We start from the raw sequence: 25,211 nt of genomic DNA on the forward strand, positions 1-25,211 counted from the left end.
AAACTTGGGTTGGCCTTAGTTGGTACATGATGTTGTGAAGGTGTAAGTTGCGGAACCACGGGACGAACCACGAAGAAAAGACACAGAGACACACACAAGCGCTTGTGTGTGTCACTGTGTCTTTTGTTCGTGGTTTGTCCCGTGGTTGCGCAACCTACACCTTCAAAGCCCTGTAGTCGTCTCGGGGAGCCGATAAGCAGAGCGCAGGACCAATTGCTCACAAATCTTTTGTACACATTTTAGAGTTTTTGGAAAGAGGTACGGCAGAGCGAATTCCATGCAACTGAAGAATACTCAGATCTCGGCAGGGCAAGGCTCCGGTGCAGGGAACATGGCAAGATGTACTGCGAAGGACCCTGCACACACGCGTCTCCATGAAAATCGCGCATCCTGATTGGTTCCTCCCCTTCAGGAGCCAGCTTTGCGTTGCTGGACAGCGCTTTTTTCGGCTTCCCCCATAACGGGGCGCAGTGTCCCTCGGTGCTTTCACTGGTTGACGTGCCATAGCGTTCACCCGCCCGTCAGCGACCGTAGCAAGTGTTCGGGGCGAACTAGAAACAAAAAAAAATGGGAACACAGCGCGAGAGATGAAAACACGCAGATGGTATCAGGCATCGGGAAACGAAGCTGGGCGAGTTGGTTGGTTCTGAGAAAAACAGCGCTGGCGGACGAGGGACACCACTGCGATGTTGCGTCCTTCTCCAGCGCTTTTTTTTTTTCAGAACCTAGCTACTGCCTGCGCCTCGTGTGGTTCTTACCTTGCTGAGCGCTGGCGGGCAGTTTTTTTCTGCCAGATACTAGTCGCCCTGAAAGCACTCTGTTACCATTTCTTGCTGCCGTGCGTGAATTAATTCAACCAGAGAGACTGGGTAGGAATCCTAAACGATGGAAACTGGCATTCGAAATGCAGATGACAGGGCTCTAGGTTTCCATTAAGATTATATGCATGTCTGAAAAGCCACGCTCTAAGGGTCTCAAACAGCTGAAAGAAAACAATGTTAGGCTATTTTATTTTGCTAATTATTCCTAGTTTGACTCTTTGCCAGTCCCATGAATGAATCTGAAACAAGCGAAGCTGCAGAATTCGAGGGAAAGGGCCGTAGCCGCTTACCGTGAGGACACTCGTCCGAACCTGCAATCGTTCTTTTGCTGCGCAGCGTGCGGAGGGTTCCTTACTCAGTTCCGGGGCCACTTCCAGTCGCCCAACTACCCGGACCACTACGACGACTCGGCGGTGTGCCGCTGGTACATATTTGCGCCCAAGGAGTTCGCCATCCTGATCGAGAAGCATGCCATAGACATCGAGGACGATGCCAGCCGCTCGGACTGCCCGTATGACTACCTCAGGGTGCGCCCGGCTTCCTTTACGCTTTTGTATGTACCGGTGTGACAAACATTCGTTGTTCTCGGAGCCATTTCGGTTTCAAACTTGTATTCAGACGTACAATGCTGCTTACGCTCAGTGGCGGTCCCAGAGCATGGTTATAGGGGGGGGGGGGGGGGGGGGCGGAGGAGGAGACAGATTTTCGTATATCAAAAAAGAAAAAAGAATAGAAACAACGATTTTTTATTTATTTTATTTACACAAAAAATTTTGTTTGCTTTGTTATTGAGAAATAAATGGCGAACGGTATAGATGTTATACCATTACTGAATACTTGAATGTTAGCGTTTACGCGAGCAACATTCATTTCGATGCCAGGGGAAACAAGCCGCCGGCTGAGGTATCCCGCCATGGCATATCCACGAAGGTCAAAGCACCTGCCCGGACATTTCACCGGTGGGATTAGCGGCCTTCATTACTCAGTTCTAGGAAGTGGCTTTGTTCCGCCCTCAGTACCCTCCTTCAAGGCGGCTGGTCGGCGCTCCTTGTCAAGCCAAAAAGGGATCATCCCCTCTGGCGTCGCCGTGTCCCATAGTGGGATAAAGACATGAATGGGTGGCTCCTTGCCGCCTCGACGAGGTTGCTGGCCACCGCTACCGCAGGTGAATGGCACGGCCGTCGTCGCTGCGCTGGTGGCATGGCAAGACAACGGTGAGGGCACGGCAGGACCACGGTACCTCGACAATCACTACGAACTGTGCTCCTATAACTACCAACGTTTAGAACGTGCAATTGTGTGAAATAAGGCAGCCGCTAACACGGCGAACGTACAAAGTAGGGGGCTACTTGACGCATCACAGACGAAAAAGCTTTCCAGTTCTTCGTCAAAAATTACATCTCGCCCTGCGAGAGGCCGAAAACGGACTTTCGGGAAAATGTGCAAAGGCTTTAGGGAAAGCGACCCCCCCCCCCCCCCCCCCCCCTTAGGACCGCCGCTGCTTACGCTGCGCAGGTTTAGATGCTCTGTTGTAGTCTTTTTGGACCCACGCACGCCTCTCCTTTCCCACCACTTGAGCTCAATAGACTCTCAGACGAAGATATGCCTAGGGCCCCGTTGCCATTGATCTAGTTTGTTGTGGAAAGTGATCACTGTAGACAGAAGCACTACCGGAGTTAGCAGGGCACAAAGAAAGAAACAGAACCAAGAGGAGTGGCGAACTTACGACAGCAAAACTCGCCATCCTCTTTGCATTCGACCGCGGCGTTATCAGCCGGGACCAATAACAGTGTATGCACTGCTAAATAAATCAAAAAAAGTTACTATGATTGCATTATCAAAAATTAAACCCGGCCAATAAGCGCATTGCCAGATATACAAAGTTAAAAAACACTGTTCTTTGTCGCTGAGTAACACGGGCGGTGCTCCAACTCACCTGTGCCCAGCTTGCTTATTAGAGTTGCTGAATCATGTTCTTTCAGTCGTCTCACATTGTTTACGTTTATGCATCCTTTTCAGCCACTGCACCGGCGTTACCCGTGGGGTTGATTTAATCATGCCTGCATTTTGTCTTAGCTATGTAACTTCGTATTTCGTAAGGCACTGTCGTACCTTTTGGAAATCACGTGTTACCCTTAAGTTCTGTGCTAGTAGTGTTTATTGCTGCTTGATTCTGAGTTTTTTCTTCGTCCATTCTGACGTGTGCGCTCAACACCTCCGGTCAGCAGCTAATATGAGCTATCGGTTAAGCGAAGCGCTCTGCTATGGGAGGTGCTGCCACCCGTGGGGCTTGTATGACCCAGGTTGCTAGGGTGCCTGGATGCGCGCCTCCCGCCAGCGTGCAGGGTTAAGACAACCGCGTCGTCTCCTACGGCGCCCGCTATATTGGGGCCGGCTGGATGCAGAGTTCGTTGCAGAAAAAAAAGGCATGCTGCGTTAAGATTGTGAAAAAAGCACCGTAATAAGCATCGGCGGTGAATATGGCCACTGTCTGACGCTGTGTAATATTTCATTGGCAGTATAGAATTGACGACTGTATTTATTGGCTGCAGGAAACCCCCTCCTCGCCCTATGTTTCAAGACGTTTTGCCTACCGGTTGAATGATGAATTTGATTAGAAAACAGCGCCTAGTAACCAGGCACAAAAAGATGTGGCATGACACACGATAATTTCAAATCGTGTTCTGCAACAAAGACTAGTCCAGTTACAGGCTATTGCTGCCCCGCCGAGTAGTAAGCCGCGATGGTACGTGATGTCATCCGCTCTGCGGCTGGAAGAATATTCCGTACCCATGTGACGTTCTACGAATGTTAAATACACTTCTTCGTTTGATGGTACTGCACCCGAGTTGTATACCACTTTTTAGGTGCGAAAGATAGTGGCGCTCAGATAGACAGATCTTACACAATTCCTTTTTTTTCTGTTTCCCTTGTGAGGTCTTTGTTCCAGGAAACATCTGGTTCCACCGAACAAAGGTAAGTTGCAGAAACTAATCACCGCTGTCAGTTTTGGGGAAGTCCTTTGTCGCCATGGTATTTGAAGGTCGCATATCAATGCCTGACCATCTCTGGAAGACCGGTGGGGCTGGGTCACCTCCCGGCTTAATTCATTCCAGCAGAAGCAACACACCCTGAACACTGCAGAAGTAAGGAAACAGCCCATTTCCTTGACTGGATGAAGCGATTTGGCATGCGGAACGCCTTGGTGCAATCTGTGACTTTTCTACCCCCAAGAGAACACCTGCGCATTCGCTCACGTGGCTCCGAAAACAGCCGATCATAATAGTGATAAGCTCTTAACATCTGTCCTCGATTTTACATCACGAAATTGCCCTGCCGCGGTGACTCAGTGGTTATGGCGCTCGGTTACTTACCCGAATGGCGCGGGTTCGATCCCGGCCGCAGCGGTCGAATTTTGATGGAGGCGAAATTCTAGAGGCCCGTGTACTGTGCGATGTCAGTGCACGGTAAAGAACACCAGGTGGTCGAAATTTCCGGAGCCCTTCACTACGGCGTCCCTCATAGCCTGGGTCGCTTTGGGACGTTAAACCCCCATAAACCAAACCAAACATCACGGAATCATCGCGCCTGCAGAAGAAGACACAGAGAGGACACGTACACAACTGCGTGAACTCCCTTACGAAAATGGCAGATATGGGCCAGATATATTTTATATATGGCTGTATATACTCATATATGGGATCATATACAGTTAAATAGGTCCATATATGGTCGTATATACGGCCAGATATGACCATGGGAAACCTGATATGCCACCATATAGTGCTATATATGGTCGTATAAGACCACAAATACGGGAGGATACGGCCATAAGGTACCTTATATAGTGCCATATACTGCTATATATAGTCATATTTGCGTCCTTATATAGATGCTCTTTCTTTATATGGGGACCTTCAAATCCTTATATGGAAACAATCTCGCATATATGGAACATATCCTACCTCATATATGGGATGCTTGTGCCATATACTTCCGAACTTAAATAATTAACATTGTGTCAAACATGATATTATTGGTTAATTAAGAGGTGAAACACACCGCACAACAAGGTACTAAGCTTTGTATGATTGAGGCTTCAATCCAGTCAGACTGGTATTACATAGCGGTGTTTAATTAAGGTGAATTAAAGTACAGTGCTATAAATCGCCTTCAACTTTGCTGTGATTTAAATGCACTAATACATGCATTTACGCGCTTTCTATCTTGGGTGGACTTCGAACCTTCCTGACGAACTGAACCTTCATGACTGGGTCTAAATAAGTGGATTACAAGTCCAGCGAGTTGGTTGCCATCGAAATCATAGTTTTTAGGAACATTGATAGATTCTAGAGTCCCGAACGTACAACAAGCGCTTGGGGATCGAACTCAGCCCCTTCGCAAACGTGATGAATACTCAAACCATCAAGCCGGTGGTGCGGTGTACGTTCCTTCTTTGGGCGCTCTTCCCCAAAACTATGTCGTTCTGAAGGAATGGGAAACCTGCATTGTTCACGGTAATGCCAGACAATAAACGTTTGCAAAACCGCTGCAGCATACAGCCATTTCTTGTCCAGGAGCGTAAATAACACATCGCTGCTTGCGGCACAGGGATGGAGATTAAAACGCTCTAGTATAATTGCCAGATAAAAAATACAAAATGTTTCGAAATTCATCTATTTAGAGTTGCCAGCAAAACGTTTACAATGCAGACGAGAAAAACTCCACAGCTACCCGCAAATCTTTTACCCATCGCCTTTTCCGCGCCGCCGAGTCTCCGTGGTGTACTGACCAAGCTCGCAATTCTACTCCGACTGTTGTGCCACAGCTGAACAGTTTGTAAAAAATCTTCTGCAAATAGTTCTTGATACTATGCACGTTGGTCTGTTTCTTTTCGCCTCATCTTTTTCTTCCCTTCATAATCCACCCTCCCCTGCCGGCCGATATTCAGATGCCAGTTCTGAGACCGGCAGTCACAGGGAAGCAAGACATCCTTTATTTGCGTAATAAATGAGTCGCCGCTGTGTCCACGGTCAGCCACCACTCACGGCAAAATGTTCCTTACCCTACTGAGGGAGAGATGGCGTTGCTGAGGCGGTGAAAAAGCGGACCCTCGAGACCCCCCCAGAACAGCAGAAACGCGACACATTGCCGCCTTCGGCGGTGCTCAGAAGATAGCTGGAGGGCGGGTAGTCCAGGTCCTTGTCACGTTCCCCCTTTCTTTCGCTCCGAAAGGCACGCCAAGGGTACCGAGGGAACCAGAGCTTTGCAGAGGGGCGTTGCAAGCGCGAGTGAAAAGCACCATAGTACCGTCTCCCGCGACTCCCCACAATTGACCGGACAGACCTGTCACCCCTCCCGTTGAGAAGTTGCGCGTAACGCCCTTTCTCTTGAAAAAAAAAAACCCGTTCCGCGCATGCTTTGCACGTGTTGGACTGCCTGGAAATCTGTTTGCGCTGACGCTTGCTTTTTCCTTCGTGCTAGAACGCTGACGAGATTAAGAGGATTAGGAAAATGTACAAGGGCGATAGAAAATAATGTGAACAGCATGTTGCCCACGCACTGCGAAATTGGAATTCATGTCTGTAGCGTACTTGTGTTCGAATGAGGCGACGCGCTGTTCGCATTTTTTTCTATCGCGACAGTACCCTCTCAGGTGTAGGTTCCAAGAAAGAGTGGTCAGCGATTTTTTTTTTCTGCGCCGACTTGAAAAAAAAAAGAGAACTGACAGTGCATCAGGTCCACTTCGTGGAGCAGATTGTTGACGAAACCGCCGTTACCGTTGCGGCGAAATGTGTGTCGCAAATAAATGGGAAGTTCATTTAAGGCGTGGAATTCGAGCTTAATACCTTGTTTTTATGGCAGGGACATTTTCGCAAAATACTTAATTTTGTTGGGTAGCTGAGCAGTTCGATGTACGCAACTTTCTTGGCCAAATAGTTGGAATATCTTTACGTTTTTGGCTGAATAATAACGAGTATGTGTTTATTTGGACCTAAAATAAAGATAGGCGAGGCTGAAAAGAAAAACGAAAACACGCGCGAAATGCGCTTACCAGCTGCTCACTTACGGCTGACAGAAAAAATGCTCTAGTTTGGTCAATCACTACGCAGTGTTTGGTACATTTAATTTAATGCCGACTGCAGCGCACGAGCATTCCCAAAACAATTTATTTGCAGAGCTATCTCTTATATTCAAATGCTCGCTCATGTGCAAGCTAATATCTTTACTACTGTTACTTTGAGACATTTTTTACATCTAGCAAAATAACTTGAAAATTGAGCCGGGCGTCACACAAAGGAACAAAGAGGCGATAACTGACCTTGCCTAACACGCGTCTGCCTAACGCAGCTGTTGATGTCAGCCTCCAAAATATTTGTTTGCGTTACCTGACCGGCGGAGGGCTTTACAGGAAAAAAAATAGTTTCGTTACCGTGAGCTCTACGACTAAACACTGCATGCTTAGTGAATTACAATGAAAATTCGTCAGAAATAATATACACGCGCAACATACCAAACCAATTTAGCAAGAGAAAACCGCCTACTTCAGCCTGCTCACAGAAGTTATCCAGGCTTGCCGTCTCTCGTTCTCAATCATTTCACAGACAACAATTCCGTGGAAAACCATTTTTGAATGGGAAAAAATGTATGAACGCATTTTTTTTATACACTGGAAGATTTCACTATACCAACCTCCCGTCGACATGCTTGCATGGTTTTGTTTTTTTTTGTCTTGCTATTAATGTTTTTGTTATCGCTCGATGCGAGCGATGGAAAAGTTGCAAGATTTTGCTACACATCGAAAAGATTCCCCATTACCTCCAAAATTTCCTCAGCAGTAGATTACAAATTTCGAATATTGATTTTTTTTCCAGGAATGTGGGACATATGTCCAGGAAATCTATAGAGTTACACGGGCTGCTCTTGGCCGTTGATGTTTTGAGAACTATTGTGGCAGCAAACGACACAATACGTTTCTCCACTCTCTAGCAATACTTTGATTTGAGCTATGACAGAAGCCAACAGCCACAGAAACCAAGGGGCACAGGGGATTTTTTTTTTAAATTCATTTATTTATTTTGTGGTGTTGATCAATTTAGAATATTACTGAATATATTATCGCTTAAAGCTAATTAATTAGAAAAGCAGAAGAAAAAACAACCACATGCCGCCGGTGGGATCCGAACCCACGATCTCCGAATTACGCGTCCGTTGCTCTACCTCTGAGCTACGGCGACGGCTGTCAAACCTTCTGCTTTCGGGGGTATTTATGTTTACAAGTAACCTAACCTTGAGAGTGTTCATCAGCGCCACCCACGTTCATAAGCGGCGGACATAGAACGTCCTGAGTCACCGCAGGTGTGACGTAGAACGTCATCGAACGGCGAGGGTGGAAGCTGCGTGAGAACCCTCTTATGCTTCCTATGGCGTCAAGGCTGCCAGAACCGAGGCCCTCGCTAAGCAATTAAGCAAACAAGGGAAGGGGAATGAGGGGCTCGTTATAAATATGACAGAAGCCAACAGCCACAGAAACCAAGGGGCACAGGGGATTTTTTTTAGTTGGTTGTAGCATGACATGTTTAGGCAAAAGGCGTACTAGAATAGAAGCGTAATAGAAGCCTAATACGTCAAGCAGAGAGGCGATATCTGCATAAGCAAGCCATCTGTGTCATTGTCAGAAGAAGAGATTAGGTTTCTGAGTGGGTCTCTGTCAGCTTTATAATCATTGCTTTGGTCCGTTTGGCACGTGAATCTTTGTTAAATCACCCCTTGTATCTGGTTTGTCTGTATCTTTTTGCATGCAGTGTGGTTCTTAAGTGGTTTTTCTGTGAATAAACTCAGTTGGAAGTTGGCGCCAGTCCTGTCCTGTTGTGTGTGTTGTCTTCGTTTTTTAGCGCCAGTACGCCTTTTGCGTAAACATGTCTCCACTCTCTCAACGTCGCGGCATTCCAGTCATGACTCACTACGAGCGGCAACCCCTCTTTTGTGCACCCATGAGCTGGACGGCACGTGCTCACAATGAAAGAAAGAGTGTCTTGCAGCGCGAGCAGCACCGGTACCAGTCGAGGCGTTGCTGACTCCATGCGCTCCGCCGGCGACTTGCCCCCACAGAATTTCGGAAATGACCAGCAGGCATGAAAAAAGTGCAATATAATCGCTGTTTTACATTCGTTACAAGTCCGGATAGTGAAGCTGGCTGACTGGCTCCAGCATTGTAGTGAATTAAAACGAGGACGCAGCTATTATATCGCACTTTTTCATGCCTCACTCATTGACGTCCCACTCATAGTGAAGTTATTGAAATTTAAACAGCAAGACAAATAATAGATAATAAATTATTTAGCAGTTCTAGGAACACCACGGGGTACTCCATGTATAATAATGCCTCACGCATCATTACAAAGAAGAAAATACGCACCCAAAAGTTAGGTGTCCATACTTCTTTAAGAGCCCATACAGTTAGAAGAACAGGTGTCTAATTGACTCACATAATGAAATCAGCCGCATACATAACATGGTCGGCTGGAATTGCGAAAAACGCATCGTTACTACACAAAGACAATGGTAGTGCTATATACTGGATGTCTTCAGGATGAACACTGCTTTGCTTTATGTACATGTATTCCGCTCAGAGAAGCATGGGTGTAAGTAAACAAAAAGACTAAGCATTTCTTGCTGAGTATGTTACAGGACTTTTGTGTTAGGTATTTCCTCAGAACATTCATTTCATTAGGGACAGCGAAGGAATTTTGACGTGATGTATCGCATTGTGATGATAAACTTCAGGAAGGGTTTAGCGATGTGAAATGCAATAAATTACTTTACATAATGTAATGCACTTTCTAGTTTTCTTTCTATTGATCCAGAAAAGGGTTTTAGATGGCGGGAATTCTCCAATATCAATATAAAAATTTTAAACCGCTCTATGCAACGTGATACAAATCCATACAGAAAAACTTGTAAGCGAAACATCGTGACAAACTACATAAGCACGCTCAGAAAAACGACATCATACCCACAACGCGCACGCATGAATGTAAAAAAAACTGCCCTAACCCGCTGAACCACACAGATGTATAAAAAACCGTAGTTTGAAACTACAGACGCCCGCTCCAAGAACGCCGCCCAAAACCACTGCCTATTACTCAGCGCATTCCTTCTCTTCACACAAAGAAACAAAGCAACTCCTAGGACTCCTACCAGTGATGGCACATTGAAAACACCCCAGACTATGTAAATCCGCTCCCAGTTTGCACTCATGAATTTAGTTCCAAAATAGACTCTGTTCCAGTGGACCCTCATGTGCGTGCGCAAGCATGCATGATCTCCATGGAAAGAGATGTAATTTTATCTTCGATATATAAACACAGCAGTAGGTTGAGCCACCCATAATTAGCGAAGTTTGTTTTCGCATTCGGAGGGAATATCTTGGCGCTCTCCTAGCTGACTACAAACTGAGCGAGAGAGCGACGTCCACCCTCCCCCTTCCCTGTTACCCAGATGACGTCACTCGTGCTCACCAAACTGCAGCGCATGGAGCCTATACTTAACTTCGACACCACAGCCATCGTTCGGCTATTAAAACCCCATTCGAAACACCATGTGAGACAAAAAATGCTATGTAAATTATTTACTGGTCACATGTTAACAGCCCACTTTGTTCCGTCTACAGCAAGGCAAGCGAACAGCGCATGGGAACAAAACAAAATATTTTGCCTGTCTACCTTCAGCTGTTGTGCAGAACTAGGCTGATTCCTGTGTCTGAGTGAAGGGTCTACTTAAGTAGATATTTTTTAACTGGCTGCAAGGGAATACTTCTCTGCAATGTAGAAAAAGAAGGCGATATGTGTGTTCGCGTTTAATTCCGGTTGGATTGTACAGCCGATCCTAGTTATAATGAACCTGACGCTCACGCTCATTCTGTTTTCTTCTTAGTATGATGACTCCCCATATTTCCGCAAAAAAATACTAAATCATAGAAAGATAGCTTTTGTCTCTTGAATTGAAGTCCATTGTGCACGCAACCAGATCATATCACGGCGCTTTCCGAGCTCTCCAGCGCCGTCATGAGCTGCTTCGATGAGACCCTTGCTTTCGACGAAAAAGCGCTAGTCCGCATTGTTCGCGTATGTGGTCTCGGCTTTTGTGGAGAGCGAATACACAAGTTTTGGCGAATGCAAATGGTCATAAGTGAAGTTTTGGAAACTGCAACGCTTAGCGGAGGATTGCTGATATCGCAGGACGAATAGAACGAGCGGGAAGAGCCGGTGTCACCCGGCATGCCGAGCATTGCTTTAGGGAGCCGTCAACAGTCGACCACTGGCGCCGCTCGTGGATAACAAATGAATCATTTTCATTGATGCGATCAATCGTCGAACATGCTTCTGGGTAATGAGGTTCAGCACCGAGTATTTGTGGTATGGAAGAAAGCGGATCTACCACGACCGGGAAGCGCCAGTTCTCCGGCTATCAAGTGTTTCGTCGCAATCATCCGGTCTTCTTGCAGTGGTCAAGCTGTGTAAACAAGCATAGTTACAATCCGCGCATCAGAAAGAGAATATTTAACATAGCTTACGTTTTATGCCATACAAACGATAACAGGTATGCTGACAACGGTGGTACTGCAGTGCAGTCGACATTTGTGTATTCCCGCTGAAATTTCACGCGCACGCTGTAAATGCTGAATGACGAGTCATTAACTTGAAGCACTAAATTAGCGACAACGCAAGCAATGTGCTAAACAAAGAGAAGAAGAAACAAGTCAGCAGCAGATGTCGAAATCAAGAGGGCCGAAGCAGTTGCGGGACGCGGCTCTGAGGCAAGATAACGGCCACCGCAAATGACAGGGGCGGTCTCCGTTCGCATTTCGTAAGCATTTGGAACCGTGGAATGTCGGCCGGACGCCGATGAGCCTCTGCGTGCTCAACTTTCCGTTAAGATATCGTTTTCTCATTTTCCGCAAAAGCTCTGTCGACTCGAGTGGCGATCGGTTCGACGGGATTTCAAGCAGCCGTGTAGCACGCATTAGGCATGGCAAAGAAAATACTAGCGACAACGTCAAGGGGAGCGATTAGAGTATACAGAACAAACCGGTGTCATCCATATCTTAGCACTAACAAAATGCGGAAAAATGAGCTTAGGGTGACCAAGTAACGAGCCGAACAAAGGTCGGCGTTTAGAGTGTCAGAGTGGACTCCAAGGGCAGCGAGTCACAGTCAAAGCTTATGGAATGTCTGATGAGCAGATGTGACAAAAAACAAGGGTAGCCTGACCCTGCCCGACTCAATTCAACAACAGCTAATCGGTGGTCGATGGGAGGGTTCTTTGTCTTGTAAAATTGATCACGGATGACGATGATGACGATCCCCGTCTTCAACTTTGGAGTGAAAAGCGACCCTCAGATCAGGCAATTCGGTTCTTATAGCCGTTGCAGCCTTCTGCTTCTCCTTAAAGAACTACAACGTGTTGTTGTGTGCTGCAATGGAGTACAGCGCACACAAATCCCCCCCCCCCCCCCAAATAAAAATTCCGACCCAATCCGTACAATTATGCATGCAAAACAGTATATATCAGCCATCTAATTTTTCCAATGAAGTTTGCTAACTGCTGTTCCCTGATAGAAGGCATATGTTGCTGAGTTTTGTGTGTTCATGACGCCGAGCACTAGATGAAGCTGAAAAGTGTTTTGTTTCATTCTAGGCAAGAGAAATCGAAGAAACATCACGAGATGCACCTGGTCATCACACCAGGGAAAAGTTTGGCGCCTTTGGTCACTCTAGTCAGGTCGTAATCACGTCGATTTAACCGGACATTGAAGATACCTCAGAATGCCGTCGTTTTTTGAAAAATTCAGGCAAAGATAACGGCCTAACACAATGACTGCCTGTGTTTTCACAAAAACATGCACTTAAGCTTCAACAAGTAATTAGAATTTGAAGAGGTTTGTTAGGAAATTTACGGTGATAATTCCACCACACTATACGGCCGCCTGGCCGAATAACTTGCGTACAGAAAAAGCGGTTGTGTACCACTAATCATTTCTTAATATAAATTGTGAAACCGCACCTTCACAACATGAAACCTCATGAAACCTATTTGTCCAAAACGGAAATTGCCGTTTGACTAGCTACATATTTGATAGAGAAGGCGCGCCGTTACCTTTGATAACCAGCTGAAACGTTCCCGTAATCCACCCTGTCCTAAAGCAACAAACATGTAAAATGACGTGATTATGTGCCACAACGGGCAGCTAGTATAGGCATTCAAGAAGAGAAAGCCGCTCACGCATGGGGTGCCGAATCTGCGGAACAAGCAGATGCTAAATCTGCGAGCGAATGCAAACGTCAAGCTGCTCATCGTATCAATCTCTAGGAAAGGCGATTGGGACCTTTGTGATTTATCTGACGTGATGTATGGTCGAATTCACTGTGCAGTGTCCAGCACAAGGAGCAGAGAGCTAGCGATTTTCGAAATTCGCTTTAACAATCACTTCGAATATAACAGGCCTCAATCAAGCCTCTCTTTGGTCTATGTAGATAGGACGAAATATTTATTCGGTTCAGTTTACATAATGTGTCATACAGAGTGATTCGAAAACACGACGCAGCAGGGGTATCGTTAGTTATATTTATTTTGATAAAGATAAACGCGATATAAAGCCCCACCTCGATGGACACTCCCAAGGCATACACGCGAAGCGCCTGCGCGCCCAGCACGCGCCGCGACGGGCGTCAAAAAGTGGCATGAACCTCCATGCTCCTCGTGCTGGCTCGCTCCCCCTCGCGAGCCGACTGAAAAAAATGTCAAGCCGTGAACAAGAGATGGTTGGGGAGCTGCAAGGATTCCAAGAAAATTTAGGGGAGGCTGAAAGAGCTTCAAGCCATGAAGAAAAGAGTCCCCGAGAGCCCCGCGGTCCTCCCATTGTTGCAAACCGGACCCCACTTCTGACGCGCGCGCGAGCGCCCGTGCGCAGGTGCCGATATCTGACATGCACAGATATCTGCGCCCCGCTCGCGCGTCGCGCCTTGCGCATGCGCAGACAGGCTCCAGCGTAGGCGCTTCGCGTGTACGCCTGGGAGGACTCCATCGAGGTGAGGCTTAAGGTTGTTTCAGGCTGCTTGCATTTCACATAATTTCACTAATTGTTCTTTCGAGCTCCTTGAATGCGCTAGTCGCTCTGTACACTAGTCCGCTTTTCCCTGTCTCGCACGGCCCCGTCTTGGCTCTCTCCAGTCTCCGGTTGTGCCTTTTAATGGGGAACTCGGGGGGCGGGTGACCGGAAGGGCAGGAAGGTAGTAGCGAAGCCGCTTCTCTTCCTAGAATTCTCCTAGAAGTTTTTTCTTTGTCAGCGTTCAAGCAGGAGGAAAAAAGCACGCGTTGTGCAGATTTCCAACACTACAAAGCATGTGCAAAACTGGCCTTTTTCAAGAGAAACCGCGCTACGCGCAGCTACACAATGGGAGGGGTAACCGGTCTGCCCGGTTATGGCCCGGTCAGTTGTCGGTAGTCGGAGGGAAAGGGCTCTTTTAAGTGGAACCTGCAATGCGCCCTTGCGAAGCTGTGTGCGTCACCGTCTGTATTTGAGTTCACTTGAGATCCCCGTGTTGTTGCCGGCAGAGACCTCTTTTTTATTTCTTGTTTTTGCGGTTTCCTTTTTCTTCGCTTCTTCAGTTCTTGACGTTTTTGTTTACCGTGCCATTTCCAACACAGCAAGAGTACAGCGGCTAGAGTTGTAGCAAGAGCAGCGATGTTGGTGCACGGCTCATCTTGAGTGGTCGGTGCAAGGAGCAGTAGTTGCTAGTGGCGCTGTTAAGGAAGGCATTGGTGGCGCCACCCTTGACTGTCGGTCTGTTGCACAGAGCTAGAAGCCGGACTACGCACTTTCCTGCCGGGCGAGCAATTTCCGGTTATACCCGTTGTAGCATCCACTTGTTTTCCCTTTGAAATCATGGTACAGCGTCACACTTGTGCGTTTTGAGGAAGAAGACACTTTTGACGTCGTTAAAATGACCTGCACCAAGCATGCATGGGATGATGAGCCATCGGAAGGATCCAGGGTGCAAGTGAGCGGGAAATACCAAGGTTTCTGTGAACCTGCAATCATTAATATTTCAGGTAAGCGTGAACAACCATTTACTGTTTTTCCCGTATTGCTTTGTTGTTTACCTTTGTCAATGCTGTCGGCAGTTTTCGTTGATAGGGCTATAAATTAAGCTAAATGGTATCATAATGCATGATTTATTTGTAAGCTGGGCTATGTGCACTTGGAGAGTAATCTCTCATTTTTCAGTAGCGAATTTTTTACCGCCACCGAGTTGCGTTCCTGCCAGCGGTAGTTCAAGTGCATGATATGAATTGTGTAACGCAAAAAACATAGACTAACCTCGCTAAGCACATTGCGGGGCTTATTAGGGATGTATTTCCTAAGTAACGAGACGTAGACAACAACCTGTCATGGATTCTGTCATATGCACGTATCAGGAACTGAACTCTTTTCATTGTCGTAAGTGATAGTGCTAATTCTATTTTAACACGGGATCAGCATTGCGGCGTTCTGCGTATCTAATTAGGTTACAATGGCCCCATTACATTTGCCACAAGGCTTGCGCTCTACGGCTAAGCAGGAGCAGTGGAATGAAGAGCTGGTACGCGTTTTATTTCGGGTGGTTAGTGCGAACGAACGTGTTTCAGGAACAATTGGCGTATACCTGTTTCCGTTCGCGGTTGTGCCAGGAAACTTTAATGGTAAAGCCCGAAAAAAAGCATGAGACTAAGCTTTTAAAGGGGCACCGCAATGATTTGCTCTGTACCAGGTCATATTATTAAATAGATTCATCATGCGTTCCAGAGACCAGAGAAAAAAGAATTATTGAAATCGGAGCATGCAAGCGAAAGTTATTCCACTCTGAAAATTCGAAATGAAAAGCTCAGACGAAAACGCATTTCACTCACCCAGTACCGAGATTGGGCGCTACCAATCAGAACCGCGCCTAGCGCACACGCAGCGGTAGCGTGCATGCAGTTGTTGCTTTGTCGGGGCTGTAGACAGCCGCGCATTTTGACGGCGTCTTCCCCCCGTGTACGCGACGCCGTAGACAGGGCAGTGGTGACTAACGACAAAGGAAGCTCCCCGAAGTTTCTTTTTTAGTCGGGCTGTAAGGCTGTCAGGAGTAGCCCCCTCCCCCCCAAACTCGGCTCCCGTCTCCTGTACGGCCTTTCTCTTCACAATTTTGGGCAAGGTGTGTCGACTGGCTTTTTTTTCGCTGCCGTCTTGGTATGGTCACGGCCGGTCTCGACGCGCGCGCTTTCTGGTCTGAGCCAACGTTTTTTGAACAGCGCTGGCCGCCATGAAGGTTTAAAGCGGAATGGAAAGTGTCGCCCCTAGCTGTATTCTTGTTAGTTTTCATTCGCTTTCCCTGCTTCTTTCCAGTTTTTGAGGCATGCGAAAAAGCTTTCAGTACTCAGAGACATAATATTTTGGATCCATTTCGCAAGTATGAAGGAACAATATCAAACTGGACGCCCAACCAATGAGAAGGCAGCGCCTTATCTGGATGCCACCTCATTTCCGCTGCCGCAAATGGCCGCCGCGTTGCGACACCATCGGCTCGAAACAAGCATTTCTAGCGAAGATTAAAATATCAAATATTATGATTTCGGTGATCTCATTGCGCGTTCAGGACTCACAATGTCCCTTACTCTGCATACAAAGAATAAAGAACCCATGCTTTATGTACGTCGCAGGGCACCTTTAATATCCCATAATGCATTTTACGGTAGGGTGTCTCGGATTCAGTGCATAATTCTTCGACTTATGCTACTGTGGCCATGTGCACAAGTTCTGCGCAGATTTATATCATGATCGCTCTAAATTATCTCCCACGCAGCCTACATAACGGCCCTGCCGACCAAGAAGGGGCGGGAGCTCTCCGGAAAACTGCTGTTGCTGGCCGTGGGCACTAAACTCAGCGAAACAAGGAGCGAGAAAGAAAAGCATCGACGATAAGGAGCATACAGAACTATAGAACCACAAGAGCATTAAATGGACCCCAATAAAATTTCCTGCGCAATTTCTGTGTCGTAATTGTGTTACTTTGGGGAGAGGGATATACCTATGCTATATGATTATCAGGAGCTTTAGAGCAGCATAAAACCGAGTGGTTTTTGAATTTAAAGCAGCACTTAGAGATGTATTGGATGACATTTTTTAACGTTTACAGATTTTTATTTTACAAAGTGCGAGAGATATGTCGGTGTGGTCAGTGAAGGTGGACTGTACAGCAAGACGGGCATTATGTAGTACGTAATAGAGGTCAATAATCTGAAAATTATAGTTAACTAATCAGCTTTCATAATTTTGATTTTGGGGCGTAAGTCTGTATAGCGAAAATGAAGGCCGTCAATAAGAAAAGATAACCTTAGCTTTTAAATTTTCGTAATCGTTAATGTGGTTCGAAATACTGAACGTACAAACTTGCAAGCTGGGTGAATTGCCTTGTCCGCTTCGCATATTCATAAACGCGTCGCTGCGCGTCGTATCGTCGCCGAATTCAAAGAAACTTTTTCTACATCATAAAATACACAAACGGTGTCCGTGTTTGATGCATAAAAAAAGTGACCGAAAGTTTTATGCATTTTCAATGCGGGTAAACCAACTCAGCGAGCTTTGAAATGCGTAAAATCTGGCGCTCGATATTTCAAACCCCTATACCAATTAAAAAAAAAAAGTTAGAAACTGGGCTCACCTTTTACGATGACGGCCTTTAATTTCGCAACATAATATTGCCCCTTAGAATCAAAATAAAATGTTCATTAGTTAATGTTAGTTAATTAATCGTCTATTAAATCAGGTTTATCGCTTACATAATGCTAACCATCCTGTATAACCCCCCTACAGAGCACCAACGTATCTCTCAAAGTTTTAAAATAAAAATCTGCGTCAAACATTTTGAGCTGTATTACATATCTGAAGTAGTAGCGGTAAGGACGTACTGCACAGTCGCTTACGTCTGCCTGTGGCGATAACGGCATATGTATGAGAGCATTCTGCAATGATTGTGACTAATTTCATTACATCTTTTGTTTGGCCGCCCTCCATCACTGGTTGGAGACGCCACGCCCCAGGTTCACTCCTTATTGGCTAATGTGATAGAAGGCCGCGTCGCTGTTGCAGGCAGTCACTGAGAGCGAGCAGTACAGAAATCGAATGAGAATAGTTTTACTGGCTGTGATGCTGGTGTGGTTCTAAAGTAGCAGCCTGCAACATTGGAGAAGGGGAGCCAAGGTGCTTGCAGAGATTGCAGATGAAGCACGCTGCAAATCGTTGGATTTCTTCAGTTTTTTTTGTGCCGTCTCCTTCGGTAGATCTCACCGTATGAGGGCACATATACATAGGCTGCCATTTATTGTATATTTCCATATGAAAGCATATAAGGTTTTAATAAGGTAGTAATCACTCATTTTCATTCCGCCAAGCAGTCACACGGCTACAAAGGGACCCGACACAGCTTCCACAGAAACTTTTGCACTTTCGTAAAAAGATACGTCCTGGTCTGGGGACATGGTGTATGACTGTGCTTGGATGGATGCGAATAAGTAATTAATACCTTATTGGAAGTCTGCTCCACCTTAGGGGAAATTTCCCCTCAACATTTAACCGTAAGTATATAAGGTTATGTGCAGATCTGTCAGTATATGTTCGTATATAGAACTAGCTCCATATTTACCAGATGTCACGTTTTAGTGACGGCAGTCCAGCGGTCAGGAAGACACCAGAAATACTTGCAAACGAAGCTCTTTATTAGGGCTGACTTGCGCCCGCAAAAGAACTGAATCACTCGGTGGCGGCGTAAGCAACAAGCGTGCTCGTCAATCGTCGATCTACGAATGTCCGCCGCTCGCGGCATCGCTCAATTTAAAGGGCCACGGACCACCCCAGCTCAGCAGACACTCTCTACCTCTCTTTCAGCGAGCCTCCTCTCCTTCCATTCCCTCCTCGAAATTCTTCTCTCCCTCTCCTCGTCGAGTAGGCTCGGCAAGGCAAAATCACCCCTTCCTTCTCCGACGTAAGCCGGAGGCGTGGTGTCTGTGGAGTGCGTCACGGGGCTACGTCATGGCCCCGCCTTCAATAGAATTCTTTTCTTGGTTTTTGCTGCTGGGGCTGAAACAGCGTCGTCGCATTTTCTCCGCACACTGAACGATCGAGAGGCGCGATCGGCTCGACCACCTAGACTTGTTAGCGAGCGCACCCTTTCATACATCTGTTTGTCATTCCCAGTTAGCGAGCCACCTTTTCATTTTTTTTTTTAGGCCTCCCCACCGTTTCACGAGCGGATGGGCGGAAGTCGTTTCTGTTCGGAACACACGGCGAAGTGCGGACCCGGCAACCGCCCGTTTGCTTTTCTTCATGTGTGTTTGTGTTCTGTGTGTTTGTGTCTTTTCTCCGCTCCGAAGCCCATGTCGTTCATTGGAGTCAGGGCGTACGCAAGATGCATGGAGGATAAGCGGTGTCTATGCGGAGCGCTCAAGTGGACGAGCGAGGGAAAGGCTCTGCTGCACTACTAATTAAAACCTTGTTTTGGGGGGCTCGCATAGAAGAAAAGAAACTGAGAAGGGAGCGCGCACGCAGAGCTTCTCGTGACGTGATCACGGCGGGGGGGAGGGGGGGGCGAACCAACTCCCTCAGTTTTACTATTTTTTACTTTTTATGGCAAGGGTTCAAGGCTGTCGCCGCACGCTCCCTCCGCAGTTTTTTTTTTTTTTCCTTCATGCGGGTTTGGAGGCATGAGCCAGAACAGAAGGCGCTGCGGAAAGCCTTGTGCAGACGACGCGACGCCAAGGCTACGCCCAACCTTCTCCCGTCAGTCAGAACGATGCACCAATGGAGTGCCTTTAGCGAAAGTAGCCACCCTTGACGTCAGCGGGGTGCAGAGTAGTGGGCGGGGCCCGTTTTTGAAGGAAGGAAAGAACGAACGGGCTTTGATTTGAATTTTCGCAGCTTTTCGGGGCGCGCATGGCTCTAGTATTTTGCAGAGGTCATCTTCGATGCCTCATCTATGCAGTGGGCTTGTTTTTCAAAAATGTCCGGACCCTGGTCAGTGGCCCTTTAAAGGAGGCAAGGAAACTTCCAGATAACAGGACAAGATCATCTACAGTAATCTAGAAAAACCTAGATGCAGCCTTTCATGGCTGCGATCAATCGAGATTAGTCTGGTGGCTTCTCGCGTCACGAACAAAAGTGATAACAACCCTTTCCTGCAGCCTCGAGCGTGAACGAACAAACACTACAATGATACGTGGCATTACCCCCCTTCCAAAGAAGCATCGTCTCGATGCTTTAAAATGAAAATAAACACGGAAAATGAAACTTCGAGTCCTTTAGCGTTCATAATATGGCTTCAGGCGTACGACATGTACGACTTCCGGGCGTGGGCGGCGTCGCTGAGATGCTGTCGTGGCGTCCGGGATGACTTCATAGTCGAGGTCACCGATGCGACGGAGAACCCTGTACGGGCCAAAATAGCGTCGCAGCAACTTTTCGCTCAATCCACGGCGGCGAACTGGCGTCCATATCCAAACCCGATCACCTGGCTTGTAATGCGTATCTCGTCGGTGCAGATTGTAGCGTCGGGCGTCCGTGTGCTGCTGGTCTTGAATGCGAAGCCGCGCAAGTCTTCGGGCTTCCTCGGCGCGATGAAGGTAGGCGGCGACGTCGAGGTTGTCTTCGTCGGAAACGTGCGGGAGCATTGCGTCGAGTGTTGTCGTGGGCTTCCTGCCGTATACAAGCTCGAATGGGGTAAACCTGGTTGTCTCCTGGACGGCAGTATTATAAGCGAAGATCACGTAGGGCAGAATGGAGTCCCACGTCTTGTGTTCGGCGTCGATGTACATGGAGAGCATGTCTGCGATGGTCTTGTTCAGACGCTCTGTGAGTCCGTTGGTTTGTGGATGATAGGCAGTGGTCCTCCGATGGCTTGTCTGGCTGTAGTTTAAAATGGCTTGCGTCAGCTCCGCTGTAAACGCCGTTCCTCTGTCTGTGATGAGCACTTCCGGGGCGCCGTGTCGCAGGAGAATTTGTTCGACAAAAAATTTTGCGATTTCTGTTGCGGTACCACTAGGCAACGCTTTTGCTTCGGCGTAGCGGGTCATGTAGTCGGTGGCCACGATGATCCACTTGTTTCCTGATGAAGAGGTCGGAAAGGGGCCGAGGAGGTCCATCCCTATTTGCTGAAAGGGCTTAGTTGGCGGTGGTATGGGGTTCAGGAGTCCGGCTGGTCTAGTCGGAGGCGTTTTGCGTCGCTGACACTCACGACACGTTTTCACGTAATGGGAAACGTCGGTAGCTAGCCGTGGCCAATAGTACTTCTCCTGGATGCGGTGCAACATGCGAGCAATCCCGAGATGTCCTGCAGTCGGCTCATCATGACATGCCTGCATAATTTCTTGCCTGAGATTTTTGGGCACGACAAGAAGGTGCACTGTCCTGTTCGGCGCGAAGTTCTTCTTCAGGAGGACATTATCGTGAAGGACGAAGGACGACAGTTGCCGCTTCAACCCTCGGGGAGGCGATGCGGTCTTGCCTTTCAGATAATCAACTAGGCTTTGCAAGTCAGGATCCGAGTGCTGCTGCTGCGCGAAACTGCTGGCGCTTACCGGTCCTAAGAAAGCGTCGTCGTCTTCCTCTTCGGGTGCTGCGTCGACAGGAGCTCGTGACAAGCAGTCTGCATCGGAATGCTTGCGGCCAGATTTGTAGACTACCGTTATGTCGAATTCCTGAAGACGCAGGCTCCAACGAGCAAGGCGGCCGGAGGGATCTTTCAAATTGGCCAGCCAGCACAGAGCATGGTGATCGTTCACAACCTTGAATGGTCGTCCGTATAGGTAGGGGCGAAATTTGGACGTGGCCCAAATAATGGCGAGACATTCTTTCTCTGTCGTCGAATAGTTCGCTTCGGCTCTCGACAGTGAACGGCTAGCGTACGCGATAACTTTCTCCTGTCTGGCATTTTTCTGAACGAGGACCTCACCTAAGCCCACCCCGCTTGCATCGGTATGAACTTCGGTTTCGGCGTTTTCATCAAAGTGCCCGAGCACAGGAGGGGACTGCAAGCGGCGCTTCAGCTCGTTGAAAGCTTCCTCTTGTGGCGTTTCCCATTTAAAAGGCACGTCAGCCTTGGTAAGTTGAGTCAAAGGTTCAGCGATGCGCGAAAAGTTCTTGACGAATCGTCGGTAATAAGCGCACAATCCAAGGAATCTGCGTATAGCCTTCTTGTCATTAGGCTGTGGAAACTCTGCGATCGCAGCCGTCTTCTGGGGGTCTGGGCGAACTCCATCCTTGCTTACGACGTGACCAAGGAACAGCAGCTCCTCGTAGGCGAAGTGGCACTTCTCTGCTTTCAGTGTCAGGCCTGAAGACTTGATCGTTTCCAGCACTATCCGAAGCCTTCTGAGTTGGTCTTCAAAGCTTGAGGAGAACACAACAACGTCATCTAAGTAGACTAGGCAAATCTGCCACTTCAAGCCTGCGAGCACCGTATCCATTACTCGCTGGAACGTTGCTGGGGCAGAGCAGAGGCCGAATGGCATTACCTTGAACTCGAAGAGTCCGTCTGGCGTGATGAACGCAGTCTTCTCGCGATCTCTTTCGTCGACTTCAATTTGCCAGTAGCCGCTCTTCAGGTCCATCGATGAGAAGTACTTAGCGTTGCACAGCCGGTCCAGTGTATGGTCGATGCGGGGGAGGGGGTAGACATCCTTCTTCGTAATGTTGTTCAGGCGGCGGTAATCGACGCAAAAGCGAAGGGTGCCGTCTTTCTTTTTCACTAGGACGACCGGTGCTGCCCAGGGGCTCCTCGATGGCTGTATGACGTCGTCACGAAGCATTTCCTCAACTTGCTTGCGGATAGCTTGGCGTTCTAGCGGCGATACGCGGTAGGGGCTCTGTCGCAGAGGTCGTGCGTGTTCGTCTGTGACAATGCGGTGCTTGGCAAGCGGGGTTCGTCGCACATTCCATGCTGATGAGAAGCAATCGGTGTACCTTTGAAGAAGACTGCGTATTTGGTCTTGTCTGCTCTGGGGTAATGCCGGGTTGATGTCGAACGTGGGTTCATGGCCTTGGTCAGATGGTTCTGCGGGTTGGTCGGGTAGGGCAAATACGTCTCTGATGTCTGCCAGCTCGTCGAGGAAAGCGATCGTCGTACCTTTGTTTAGATGCCGGTATTCTTCGGTGAAGTTGGTTAGCAACACCTGGGCTTGGCCATTTCGGATTTCGGCGACTCCCCTCGCGAAGCCCAATCCTCGATCCAGGAGTAACTGGGTGTTCCCCTAGATAACGCCTTCGGCATTTTCGATGTCTCCAGTACCTACGCCGACGAGAACACTTGATCGGGGCGGCACGCTCAATGCTTCATCGAGGACGTTTAAGGCAACGTGATGATTCGCGCTCGTCGCAACAGGTATGGCTTTTTTCGTGGAAAGCTTGATCGACTTAGATCGAAGGTCGATGATCGCCCGATGTTCGTTCAGGAAGTCCACTCCCAAAATCACGTCTCTCGAGCATTGCTGTAGGATCAGGAAGGTTGTCCCATTGGTTCTCCCATACGTGGCAATATATAAGCTCCAGCCAAATATGGACATATACAGATTTATCTATATTTGGCCATACATGGCCCATATAGGTATATTAATCCACATATGACTGTTTGCAGATATGGCTATATACGGATTTGGCCGTATCTAGGTATATAAAGCCCATATATAGAAATCCCATATATGGGCTCCATCAGATATGGTCATATAAGGGAATCCCCCAAGGTGGGGGTCCCGGGTTCGAACCCCGGACCAGGACGAATTTTTCTTTAACTACGAAGTTTCTGAGAAAGCTGTATAGCTTTCCTTTGTAGCCGTTGGCTGCGCTCAGGTGGACGCCAATGAGTAATTACTCCCTTAATACATAAATTTTTCATAAGAGTGGCCCAAGAATACTGCCTTGTGGTACACCTGAAAAAAAAAGCTTGTTCTGAAGACCTGGTACCATTGATATCCACATAATGCACTCGATTTTCCAAGTATGATTTGAGTAAGTTTAAAGCTGTTTCACGGACACCATATAAGGTGGCTTGGAATGCAAAACAATCAGACAGCGATGTAATTTCTTTTTCCAGGAGGGCTATTGACGCCGCGCCAACGCAGCCTGCTTTTAGGCTTAAATTATTTCCGCAGTGGTGTTCGCCAAATTTGGAGGGCGGCGCTTGACAGTGAGTGGCCATAGATCTCTCCCACTCAAGTGATATTTGTGTTCTTTGGGTAAAGGAATGATATAGACTACTGTTGCGACCCTCCGGCGCGACGGTCAAGGACGGGCTCACCCTACCGCCCATTAGTGTTTTTTGTGTGTGCCATCTCCCACTTGTCGTTTTCCACCACATGTCCTTCTGGCCCGGGGAGCGCCTGGGGGGGCGTTTGGAGGCTCGCGCTCTGGTCTTCCGAAGTTATCAGTTAGGAGCCGTGCCGGCTCACCCAAAGCGGAAGCTCTTTGTGTGAGCGCGGGCGCCGATGCCCCCCCAAAGGTGCCGCGGTTGGAATGGGCTTTGGACAGCGTGGGGAGAGCGAGAGCGAGTTGTACTCCGGACGCCGAACGACGAGCAGCTAGCTTCGCTGACTGCTCGAGCGTTCCGAGAGATGTGCAGTTGCTTGCATTTGATTCTTGTATTTAACATGCAAATAAATTCACCGAGTTAAGTTTCAACGACTGGATCAAGTCTGATCATTTGTGATTACGCCAACGAATAGCGGCAGCTACGCATAGTTACAACAAAAGTTCTGGTGCCGAAACCCGGGAGCGGATTTCTTACATCGACTGGACCCCAACGACAACGAAAAGATGGAGGTGCTGAAGAAGAAGAGGAAGGCTGTCAGATCATCAGCGACGCGTCTTACTAAAGAAGCCGACGACATCTTGGCCGCCGAGACAGCACCCGACATCGAAAAGGTGAGCGTTCTTCTCGAGCGCTTACAATTGGTGCAACGGCAGCTCAACGATGTGGACTCCGCGATCGAGCCACATATCAAAGATGACAACGCAGACACTGAGTTTGAACAGGTCCTTGAGTATACGGACAAGATTGCCATTAGCATCTGCAGATTAAGACTCAAGACAAATCCTGAAAGCCGGAAGGAATCAGCGACCACCTCTACGACTTCCGCACATCACAAGATAAAACTTCCGAAACTGGAACTTTGGCAGCCGTTTGGCAGAAAAATTGGCAGCCGTTCTGGCAGCAGTTTGAGCCAACTATTCATACGAATCCGGACCTCTCCCCTGTTGACCGCTTTAACTACCTAAAGTCGCTGCTTTCTGGACAAGCTGAAGCCGCCATCGCCAGGCTTCAA

At 47.9% G+C, this 25,211-nt stretch overlaps 1 protein-coding gene across 1 annotated transcript in view; it reads left to right on the forward strand.

Annotated features, from left to right (window-relative positions):
- The first annotated feature begins 331 nt into the window (after positions 1-331).
- Positions 332-25,211, forward strand: part of LOC149349147 (cubilin-like) — a 704,018-nt gene continuing 679,138 nt past the window's right edge. Inside the window, exons 1-2 of the mRNA XM_089575415.1 lie at positions 332-341; positions 1,158-1,348. Coding sequence (XP_089431541.1) covers positions 332-341; positions 1,158-1,348 — 201 coding nt within the window. The remainder of the gene's footprint in view (positions 342-1,157; positions 1,349-25,211) is intronic.

Source organism: Amblyomma mixtum, chromosome 3 (genome assembly GCF_055824585.1).
Source record: "Amblyomma mixtum isolate Tamu chromosome 3, ASM5582458v1, whole genome shotgun sequence".
NCBI classification, from domain to species: Eukaryota; Metazoa; Arthropoda; class Arachnida; order Ixodida; family Ixodidae; genus Amblyomma; species Amblyomma mixtum.